Here is a 12,545-nt window from a genome sequence, read left to right as displayed (position 1 = left end):
ACCAAATTAATGTTTTCAATACACCATATCACCTGCTTAATGTAATTTTAATGTCAACATTAAAGTTATGTTTGTTTTTTGTTTTCTATTTTTAAAACTATTGATGTGAAAACAAAAGTTGCAGTTAAGTATTATTAATTATTAGTCTTGATTATAGTATTAATCAGATTACAAATAAAACTTGTTCACTCAAGTCTTAGTACAATCCAATTTTTTTGCTAGACTTTGTAGCATGCTATCTCAGTTCCATGTTTTTTTATTCTGGAAATTGCTTGATAAATTTATGCAAACACGGCTCAAAAATATTCTTAGGTTTGTAATCAATGTCATTAGATTCGTACTTCTACTTGAACATTAAAATGCAGATTTTGGATTACATTTCGTTCCTTTCCACTCTCTACTTTGTTGGGTTAGTAAAATTGTTGATTGTAATGAGATTCAATTCTTCAATTTTGAGCAGCATTTGTTTTGAAAGTTTTTCTAAGATACGTAGTGAACCTCCCCGCAATAATTACTGCTCCTGTTAACCCTGTTATGGCACTCTTTCCAGGTTACACATAGGGAAGGGAGTGCAGATGGACCTGAGGGGTGAGGGGGATGTCTGGCTCAAGTGTCTTAGTGACCACTCGGTTTTTGTTCAGTCGTTCTACTTGGACCGTGAAGCTGGGCGTGCCCCTGGTGATGCAGTACATAAGATATACCCTAGTGCTTACATCAAGGTTAGTACGGAATCCATGAGAAATATTATGTTACAAAGTAAACCATTAACCCTTTGAGTGCCACGGGTATTTTCCGAAGGCATATGCATAAAGTGCCACACTGTTTTTCGCATATTTGTAAGCTTTTGGGAAAAAAGCTGTTGTAAAATAACTACCAAACAGATTTCCATCATTTTGTTGTTGTTTTTTTTTCTTATTAAATGCAGAATATGATACATATCGTTACAAATAAAATTTGATTTATAAAAATATAAAACTTTCAGTATTTATAAAAAAGTTTTTTACTTTTGTATAAAGAGTTAAGTTTTGACCTAATTTGTGTTTATACGGTATTTTTAAGATTTTTTTTTATTTATACCATGATAAAGGCCATATGATTCTAAATAAAATCCATGTGTAATATCTTATTCTAGAATTTTAAAAACATGGCATTATATGTATTAACAAAATGCTGCCCGGTACCGACATTTTATAAACTGTACTTCATTTGTCAGAGTTTAGAAATTACTTAGTAATGATGTAGTTTTCCCAATAAATCTAATAAAACATTAATACAACACAAATAAATATGATTAGTAAATTTAGAAACAAATACTTGCTAACATATTTACATAAAAGTTTACATATACTAAATAATAACCCTAATAATATTTACACTGAAAATTCACGTTTTTCGCTTGAACACAACTCAAATCATACATTACTTTTGTAAAGAAATACAGTAAAATACTGTATAAGTTACTATTTTATTTTGTATTTACTCAAATGCTTGGTTATCGGCACATAAACAACAAGAAAGGCCGTTACGCAACACAACACGGTACTCGTCCGCGTGACTGGAAGACAGAATCATCGCACAGGTACTTCGGTATTATCACAGCCCACTATTTTTGGACGAGTTTTCCTTATCAGAGATCAAAATAAACTTCATTATACGTTCCTTCTTCCATAATGAATCGAAAAATACTCGATGAGTCATACTTCCTATCTCTAAATCGTCTCCAAATATACACACGAATGGCCTGACATTTTCGAATAATGAAACGTTGTTCTTATAGTTTTTTATTTAATTGATTGTCGTAATAACTTGTAAATTCCAAAATAGGTTAAATAAAGTCAGTTGTTTTTAATACTGTAATTTATTTTGTCCCCGATAAGGAAAACTCGTCCAAAAATAGTGGCTTCTTGATAAGTACCCAAACAACATAAGTTTCACAGATAAAATAGTAGAGAAACAACATAAAACTCGTATTTATTGATAGTTTGGAACCTATTGAATACAGCTGCCTGATTATTTGGCCAAAATAATCTTGTACTATATAAAATATTATCGAAATACGAAACGTCAAAACTGGCGACGCTGGCACTTTATGCACTTTTCGTACCGTCAAAATTAGCGACGCTGTGGCACTCAAAGGGTTAATACAACAAACTTGTTAACATACAATTACAAATAATTCTCCACCGTTGAAGGAGAAGCTCTTATTGGAAAGCTATTTTCTATAAAAGAAAACTCAAATTATTCAATAATTTTAATTTTCACACAAGGCCTTTCGACATCTAAGATGCCATCGTCAGGTGTGAATCAACGATTTAAAATAGTATAAATATTTTACAATTTAAAATAATTATCAGCTGAATAAAGCTTAATACAAGATATGTATAATCAAAAGTAAAATAAAATAAGTATTAATATGTGTATAAAAGTTTTGTCAAAAACATCAAGAACTACTTTAAAAAGTTAACAAGAAGAAAAACAAAACTGGCAATCCATGAGTCATGGTCCATTTTATAAAGAAATAAAAAAAGTATTTAGAATAAATGTAAAATAAAAATGTAAGAATGTAGAATAAAATCAATTAAATAATAGAGTCAAGTTTCTGAGTGCGCAAACTGTTTAAGTTACTACAGTTTTTTTTAGATTCTGTGATTCAGTTTATTTTGAAACTGATTGAAAACTGAATATTGGTTTATAAACTTAAAAGATCGTGTTTTATTATAGCATAAGTGAGTGTGGATGAGATCCTATCAAGAGTGTAATTTTACAGGTGTTTGACCTGCGTCAGTGTCACCGTCAAATGCAGCAGCAAGCTGCCACCGCGCAGGCTGCGGCCGCAGCGCAGGCAGCCGCAGTCGCAGGGCACATTCCTGGACCACACAGCGTGGGAGGCATTGCTCCGGCCATTAGTGAGTCACATGATCTGGTAGTTTTATCGTTAATATTAAAAAAATACTATGAAAGCAGAAATTTTGTACATCTCTTGTTAAAGTCTTGCTCTGCTTCTTGATTTTTATTTTGTTAAATCTTTTGATTGTTAGCCTTTAAACACAAGTTACTGCTTTCAATTTAACATTTCATATCTCCACTTCCAATCTCAATGGAATCTTGAAATATACAGATTATATAAAAATTTATGATGTATAACTTAACCTATTCACGAGTGCACAAGCATAAACGACCATTGTGATGATCAAACCCAAGTGTGTATTTGGCTGGTATCAGTAAGTAATTACACACAAGCGAGATTCTCACATAACTGACCACTAGATATTAAACTGTTACTGATACTTCTTTGTTTAAAGTTTGTTATTGGCGATGGAAGGTTTAAATGGATAACAGGATTTCAAACATTTGCCATCGTTATATGTTATATAAGGTATAATACAAAGTTTCAAGGATTGGAATCTATCCTCTTCGTCAGGTGGGGGATTCAAGATTCAAGATCTTTATTGGCCATTAAATAACATTTTCAGTTACAATAGGCTTCGTCATGAAAAAACCATTTCACATAAAAACTAATTTACTTACTACTAATTTAGTTACATTGACCAGATGTATTTTGTAACAGATCAAACATGTTGCACTTCATGTACTCGTCAACAGAATAAAAAAGCTTTTATCGCCAAGTTGAAATCCTTAATTTAAACTTATTAATCGGTAGTTCTCTTATAGCTAATGGTAGTTTATTGAATAATCTAGTTTGTTTGGAATTGTAACTATTATAAGTCCGAGTTAGTCTTACTTGAGGAACTACAAGATTATATCGAAACCTAGTGTTGTAATCATGTACTAACTCATGAGAGATAAAGGTGTTGATATTTTCTCTAACAAACACTAAATTCTGATATATATATAAATACAAGCAAGTCATTATTTTAAAATTACAAAAAGACTGCAGGACTCTTGATTAAAAAGATCCGCCATTAACCTGATTGCCTTTTTTTTGCCACAAGAAAACTTTTTTGGAGGCACCAGAGTTGCCCCATAGACGGGTACCATAACAAAGGTGTATATGAAACAGTCCAAAGGAGGTCATTAACAATGCTTCAAAATTAACACAGTAATTAAGTTTACGTAAGAGAAAGATTGCTCTAGAAAGTTTTTTACAGATACCTTCCACATGTGGCCTCCAGCTAAGTTTACTGTCAAGAACAATCCCCAAGAGCTTAACAGGTTTAATGTAGTTATCGTCTAAATTTAAATTATTATTGTATGTAAAAAATTATGTTTTGAGTCTTATTTTCATTTATAATAAGGTTGTTGGCTGAATACCTATCTTTAGCTTGTTGAAGAGCATTAATTAATTGTACATTAAGTTGCCACACATCCACATTAGAACAAAGAAGAGTTGTATCGTCTGTATAAAGTACAGACATAGATGAAACATTAACATTAAAATCAGTTATAAAGACTAAAAAACCAAAAAGGACCAAGTACAGAGCCTTGGGGAACACCTGATACCACCTTCTGATACTGTGGGAGGTATGAATACACACAAAAATAAAGAACCCTCTTTGATTGGCCAATCCCTCTTAATATAAAAGATTACTAAAAACATGTAATATTTGCAGGTTTGAGTGCAGCCGCAGGTATCGGTGTGGACGACCTCAGACGTCTCTGTATTCTAAGGCTGAGCTTCGTCAAGGGATGGGGTCCCGACTACCCCCGTCAGTCTATCAAGGAAACACCCTGTTGGATTGAGGTACGAGCTCATTCTGATAATAACTAGTCAGATACTAGATCAACTTATCAATATAAATTTATATAATAAGTTCAAGGGACGTGAAAATGACACATAAGCTGTGACTGAGTAACCGATTCTCTTGCATTCCAAAATTAAATAAGACTGTTCAAGTTATGCATGTTTGGACCTTAGACCTGTCTTAGACGTTGATTCCTCTGATTCTACTTATTTCTAATAATTTATTCAATTCAATATAAACTGAACGATAATTTGAGGCACCAAATACGGGGTATGTTTTCTAAGTAAGTATTGTTTTGACATATAACAAAATTTAGTTTTTGTAATGAGTTTATATAAAAGCCCACATTTTTTTATGTACTTTTCTACATAATTTCTATCAATATTAAGGCACTTATAATTAAAAACAACTCTAAGTATACCGTTGTCATAAAAGTTTTACTTAATTTAAGAGTGACTGCAACATATAATTTTGACGCTATTCTTGTAGTTGCGGCTATTGTGGAAATATCAAATTGTTCCTAGCAAAATGCTGTGATCAGATCTTGAGTTCATTTTGCTGCATGTTCAGTAAAAGTGTCACAGAGATATGGCAAAATTGTGCAAATCTGTGTTTTTCCAGAAAAATTAAACGTGTATTTGTTTCTTGTATTACTACCAAGAAGGTAGACTTACAAATTTGGTTCTGGAATAACAAATAAATACAGATTAATATAAATAGCTTTAGATAGACACCATATATCTTTCTAATCACATATACAAAGAAAGAAATAAAAAGGTTTTTTATAATTTGTTATTGAAAGTTTTGTATATAAAGAAATATATTCAAACAAATTATTTTTAGTAATTTTTTAAAATAAAAAACAGTTAATAACTATTTTCAAAATTTAGTATTGTGGACTAAGAAGTCAGCCTATTTAATATTAGTTTTATTTTTAATTTCAGATATTATAATTATGAAATAAAGCCAGCTTTTTCCATCCTTAGCCATAACTTAACCCTCTAAGTGGCAAGCGCCGTCTGAGACGTATGATTCACGCCACCGCGAAGTGGTAAGCGCCGTCACAGCCATCGCTTCACATTTAAGGCCGTTGCTCCGCAACCGTCCCATTATTTTTAGGCCTAGTTTGAACTATCGTATTTTCCATGAAATTTCCTATACATATCATATAGTATAGTGTGTATTCATATGTTTGCTGGCTTAAATGATTCCGACAGTTTTTGTTTGACCTGGCGGCAGACGAGAGAACAGCTGTCTACTCGTCTCGTCACTGTTTTGTTTGGCGACTTTGCGTACTGTTATTGTCAGTATATTATTGTTTATCTCGTTGTTTGTGTTACCGGTAAATGTTTAGGTTATTCGTTCGTCATGGAAAATGTTGGGGTACTTTGGGATTATACCGAGCACACCAGTATGAGGAACACAAACATATAAATTTATAGAAAAAAAAATTATAGAACGAAAAAGCAACTCCAATTACAAACTTACAATGATTATTAATTGTTAATGGGTTTCCTGTGACGCCCAGAAAGCAGCAATATCAAGGATGAGTGAGTGTAATGGATTTCCGCCTTCAGCAGCAACTGCCGACCGCAACGCATATTTTAGATGTAGGCAACTAGTCATAATCTTGTAAAAAACGAATGGTCCCCTCTTCGCTCCTGGGTAAATCCCAAATTCTCATTGTGTCACCTATCACTAATCTATCACACACTCGACAGACACTTCGGCACGAAAAGTACAAGAATGCGGCGCACCAGCTGAACGGGCGGCGAGATTCTGTAGTCACGTTATCTACTAGATCGCTCGACTTTGACCTCTGTCTGAGGATGGGGAGGGGTTTGCGATAAGACAATTCCTGTTTTATATTTACGAAATATACTGTGCTATGACAAACTAAGCCACTATTATACTATTATAGGCCCTACACTACTGGGAGGAAAAGACAAGCCCCTTCTAGTGACTCGGGAGTAAAAAAACCAGTTTATACATAGATTTAGTTTTTCCCATCTAACTTTTTTGTTCTTGTAAATAGAAAAAAATGTATAAGAAGTAATTTTTTTAGAATAAAATTGTGTATATTCTGTGAATTCGACATTATTTTGTAGCTCCAGTAGTTTCAAAGTGACGGACAGTAGAACTTAAAAATTATTTTTTCTAAAAACATTTTTTTACACATCTACAATGATATTAATCTGAAAATAATGGTAAGGCACCAAATATTATATTTATTCTTACTCTATAGTTCATAAGGAAAACAAAAATATATAATGTTGCTAGGTTATCACTTAGATAATATTTTCTAAAAATAAGTTTAACGATCACAGCAATTTACCCAAAAAACGGCCTGCCACTGAGACCACAAATGACCGCCACTTATAGGGTTAATGAGATATAATCGTAAAAATTGTAAAAATTCTGTAAGTATGAAGTGAAGTGTTTATACTCTGTTGTTACAGGTACACTTGCACAGAGCTCTCCAGTTGCTGGACGAAGTGCTACACACCATGCCCATTGATGGACCAAGGGCCATGGAGTAACTCTCCACTTACAGTCGTGGGCATCTGATTAGGCCATTAAGATAGCTTAATATTTCCACATAAAAGATGCAATTCTCGCAACAAAATTTCAACAAATTTTATTTTATACATATTTTCTTGACAGTATAAAGGTTAAGATTTTCCGCAACAACTATGACATGCTAAGTCGGTCTTGAAAGCAAGAAGGTTCGGGCATACCATTTTCCGTCACTTGCCTAGTTTTAAGGGCGTGGCGAAATAAATATTTAAACGAAAATCCCTCCTCGTGTTTAGTACATAACATGTGTATGAAGCATATGTTTTAGGTAGACATCCGGTTTTATGAATTCGACAGTGAAATGGGCGAATTGAAAATCTAGCTTTTTTGAATCAAGACATTTTTGATAAGAGATGTTTTATGGTTTTAACGTACCGCAAATGATAATAAAACTGTATCCCATCAGTTACCATTGTCCGTAATAGGTACTATTTTGGTACTGAAGCCATAATTTACGATTACATTATGCTTCAATAACTGAATATTGTTGTGAGTGACCCGTGTAAGGAGAAAAACTACGAAGCAATCTGGCATCTGTGAAGGTTAATCTGGAAAAACAAAATATCAGCTGTGAAACAAGTTATCTGGTAATTGATCTATTGACTCTTAAACATATTTGTTCATAAATTGTTTGGTGACGGTCACAAACTAAAGCACTTACTCCTTAAAATCCTAACTATTTTGTAATTGATACAAAAGGGATAACGTTTTATATTTTAGAATATTCCTGGTAATGGGGTTGGGCAAAATTTTGTGTCCGACAAAATCATCTGGAGTACAAGGACTGTAATGGGTTACTTAGCAGGAAACCTGATGTTGAAATGGACTCAAACAAATTAATGTAAGTAACAAAAATTATTCAAAGAATGTTTAAATTTGAATGAACGTCACAAAATGGTTCATAAATTTGCAAGTGAACACAAATAGCTACTTTTGTTGCTTTTTACATAATTAGACGTACACTACTTGTGTTGAAAATACTTTGTGTGTGTTTTACGTGCCAAAAATATAAAATTTATATTTATTTTGATACAAATTATATGATATAACTTGAAGAAATATTTTAGTAGAGGAACAGGCACATTATTTTCATTTTATCTTTTGAAAATTAATCTTATTCCATTGTATGTATAAAAGTACATTTATAAATGTAAAACTAATTAATTTATCGCAAGCCACCTTTATAATATACAAAAGCAACAGAAGTAGCTGTCTGTGTTCACTTTTAAGTTCATAAGCCAATTTTTGAGTTTGATTCTAATTTAAATGTTCTGTTAGAGTTTGCAAATGTAATAATGGACGCAAAAGGTTTTGTTGAGCACGAAGTTTTACCCAAGCCCATCTTCTTCCCAACTCTTTAGGTCTTTTAAATAAATAATGGTATAGGTTTCTTAAGAACGTAAGTCCTCAGTTTGTGCTGTCAAAATGGAGTCCTGAATACACTGAGTAGGGTAAAAGTTTTGTTCATCGTTAAATTTGCGTGCAATGAATTGTTTTAATGAGAACCGACCTAACAAGACGTCTTAAGAAATTTGACATTGAACACAGATTGTTTTTATGTGTCATTGAGTTTACATACAATTAAATAAAATTGTGCCTGCTTCTATTAAAATATCTGTTCAAGTAATCAGCAAAGAAATAAATATTAATTTTATATATTTGGCACATAATTCACACACGAATTATTTTCAACACAACAATAGCAGTGACAATATTCAGTGAAACTATTTTGTTGTCATGAATTATGTTACATTAAAAGCATAAAATCTGTGTTTACTGTCAAAGTCAAATTTAGGCATTTCATTACGTTGATTATAATTGAAACATTTTTAAAAGTTCGGAAAAAGGAAGAATCAGGTAGGCGTCTTGTAAATATCTGCATGAAGTATGTTGCTCTTAAAAATAGAGAATGCTTTATAACGAATAGCAGACCTCTGAGGTAGTAGAACAAAACATTGTTGCCGTTTTGTTCTATGCGTTTACAATTGTTGTCGCCACAATGTCATTGCACCGTCATTGGAAGTGGTGAATAATTTTTTATGAAACAATGCATTCACAATTATTGTCGGCAAAATGTCATTGGACATTTTTCCGCCAATAATTATGAATCGAATAATAATAATTGTGAGAGGTCTGCTATTCGTTATAAAGCATTCACTATTTTTAAGAGCAACATACTTCATGCAGATATTTACAAGACGCCTACCTGATTCTTTCTTTTTCCGAACTTTAATATGTTGTATGTATTTTAGTATGTTGCTCGTATAAATAGAGAATGCTTTATAACGAATAGCAGACCTCTAAGGTAGTAGAACAAAACGTTGTTGCCGTTTCTATGCGTTCACAATTATTGTCGCCACAATGTCATTGCACCGTCATTGGAAGTGGTGAATAATTTTTTATGAAACAATGCATTCACAATTATTGTTGGCAAAATGTCATTGCACATTTTTCCGACAATAATTATGATAATAATAATTGTGAGAGGTCTGCTATTCGTTATAAAGCATTCTTTATTTATAAGAGCAACATACTTCATGCAGATATTTACAAGACGCCTACCTGATTCTTTCTTTTTCCGAACTTTAGTATGTTGTATGTATTTTAGTATGTTGCTCGTATAAATAGAGAATGCTTTATAACGAATAGCAGACCTCTAAGGTAGTAGAACAAAACATTGTTGCCGTTTTGTTCTATGCCATTTCTATGCGTTCACAATTATTGTCGGCACAATGTCATTGCACCGTCATTGGAAGTGGTGAATAATTTTTTATGAAACAATGCATTCACAATTATTGTCGGCAAAATGTCATTGGACATTTTTCCGCCAATAATTATGAATCGAATAATAATAATTTGTGAGAGGTCTGCTATTCGTTATAAAGCATTCTCTATTTATAAGAGCAACATACTTCATGCAGATATTTACAAGACGCCTACCTGATTCTTTCTTTTTCCGAACTTTAGTATGTTGTATGTATTTTAGTATGTTGCTCGTATAAATAGAGAATGCTTTATAACGAATAGCAGACCTCTAAGGTAGTAGAACAAAACATTGTTGCCGTTTTGTTCTATGCCATTTCTATGCGTTCACAATTATTGTCGCCACAATGTCATTGCACCGTCATTGGAAGTGGTGAATAATTTTTTATGAAACAATGCATTCACAATTATTGTCGGCAAAATGTCATTGGACATTTTTCCGCCAATAATTATGAATCGAATAATAATAATTGTGAGAGGTCTGCTATTCGTTATAAAGCATTCTCTATTTTTAAGAGCAACATACTTCATGCAGATATTTACAAGACGCCTACCTGATTCTTTCTTTTTCCGAACTTTAGTATGTTGTATGTATTTTAGTATGTTGCTCGTATAAATAGAGAATGCTTTATAACGAATAGCAGACCTCTAAGGTAGTAGAACAAAACATTGTTGCCGTTTTGTTCTATGCGTTCACAATTATTGTCGCCACAATGTCATTGCACCGTCATTGGAAGTGGTGAATAATTTTTTATGAAACAATGCATTCACAATTATTGTCGGCAAAATGTCATTGCACATTTTTCCGACAATAATTATGAATCGAATAATAATAATTGTGAGAGGTCTGCTATTCGTTATAAAGCATTCTCTATTTATAAATTTATAAGAGCAACATACTTCATGCAGATATTTACAAGACGCCTACCTGATTCTTCCTTTTTCCGAACTTTTAAAAATGTTTCAATTATAATAAACGTAACGAAATGCCTAACAGACTTCTTTTTGATATTTAACTTTGTAAGTTTAATAATATTGTGTACTAGTGTTTGTGTAATAAGATTGTATGTTTTCTATGTAAATAATTTAGCTATGTATGTCGTATAAGCTAGTAGAAGTATTAAAATGAACAATTCGTACCTTATCGGTATCACCTCTTTTTTTTAGAGAATACCTTTTGTAAGTTTTTTGAAATGAAGCAAAGTATTGTATTTTCATGCTGTTTGAAATTTTTAATAAATAACGCAAATTGTGATAAAAAAATTAAAGTTATTTATTATTGTTAGTAAAATTAGAAAAAACATAACTTTTACAACTGATTCGTAAATAGCTGGATAACTTTTACTGTTGTTGAAGTTATGTTTTTTCTAATCACAATTAATGTTATTTTGTGTTAAATGCTATTGTTTATTTTTAGATCTTTGTTTATTTACACTCTGTTTATACTTGTGTTGTAGTATATATTCAGTTATTCTAAAGCGTTTGTACAGATTTTTAAACTCAAATTGTATTACACGTGTTTTAGTATGTAATAACGTGTGTATCATTTTCCTTTTTTACTGTGTGTATAATAAAATAAGAATTAATTTATTGTTATTAAGAATACAACAAAACCCCGGTTAACCGAAATACATGGGAGCAGCCATTTTGGATAACCAGTTTTTTTGGTTAATCCAATTATATCTCAAAATAACCTATTAGAACCATGTGTAGGAGAAATGAGTTAAGTACAAACAATTTCTATAAGTAATACTTTGAGTATGATAGCAAATCAAATCATGTTTTTTGCCGTAAGACTTAGAAAGCAGCTTTTCAGCAACATTGTATTAACAATGGTCTTGTATACCAGCCTTGACAGAACAACTTGTATACAGTAAAATACAATACTGTCTATTTTACTGTAGTTTCTTCATAGGACCAGGCCATATGTCATGATTGACTGAAAGTATGCGGAATAGGCAGTTCAAGCATACATTTTGGGAAGACAGAAAGTGAGACGCTGTAACAAATAAACAAATCTGGATAATTTTGTCGAAATGTAATCAATATGTTACATGATGCGTGTTAGATGATGCTGAATATATAAATTCCTACGATTTTTACAGAGTGCGATAAGTCATTGTCGAGGTAATTATTGTAATATAATTTTAAGCTAAAAACTATTTTTTGAGTTTTTGACTCATTAAGGAAAAAAACCATTAAATTTAAACCAAAGAGAAGCTTCTTTCATTGTAATGTATTCTTGGACTTCAGTTTAAGATCATCTAAGTTCTCGCTAATTTTAAAAACGGTAGTGTCATCTGCATATAGAATACTAGCGGAAGTAACTGAGCTAGGAAGATCATTAATACACATCAAGGAAAGCAAAGTTCCAAGTACAGACCCTTGAGGGACTCCACATGTGGTTTTAATTTCTTGTGACCATTAATACAGAACCTCTGACAGACCAGTGGGGTAAGATTTTAAAAAGAGAAGAGAAATTCCATGAAAGCCATAAAAGTC

The 12,545-nt window shown here is 32.1% G+C and overlaps 1 protein-coding gene across 4 annotated transcripts in view; it reads left to right on the top strand.

Annotated features, from left to right (window-relative positions):
• LOC124353192 (mothers against decapentaplegic homolog 4) overlaps positions 1 to 11,575 on the top strand; it is a 41,493-nt gene extending 29,918 nt beyond the window's left edge. For all 4 annotated transcript variants that reach the window (XM_046803068.1, XM_046803067.1, XM_046803066.1 and 1 more), the window contains 4 exons: positions 551 to 719; positions 2,768 to 2,906; positions 4,572 to 4,702; positions 7,163 to 11,575. In XM_046803068.1, the coding sequence (XP_046659024.1) occupies positions 551 to 719; positions 2,768 to 2,906; positions 4,572 to 4,702; positions 7,163 to 7,243 (520 nt within the window). In that variant the 3' untranslated portion in view covers positions 7,244 to 11,575. The remainder of the gene's footprint in view (positions 1 to 550; positions 720 to 2,767; positions 2,907 to 4,571; positions 4,703 to 7,162) is intronic.
• The last annotated feature ends 970 nt before the right edge of the window (positions 11,576 to 12,545 follow it).

This window comes from Homalodisca vitripennis, chromosome 1 (assembly GCF_021130785.1).
Source record: "Homalodisca vitripennis isolate AUS2020 chromosome 1, UT_GWSS_2.1, whole genome shotgun sequence".
Taxonomy (NCBI): Eukaryota; Metazoa; Arthropoda; class Insecta; order Hemiptera; family Cicadellidae; genus Homalodisca; species Homalodisca vitripennis.
The sequence above is the reverse complement of the archived record's forward strand: the minus strand, read 5'-3'. Positions and strand labels throughout refer to the sequence as shown.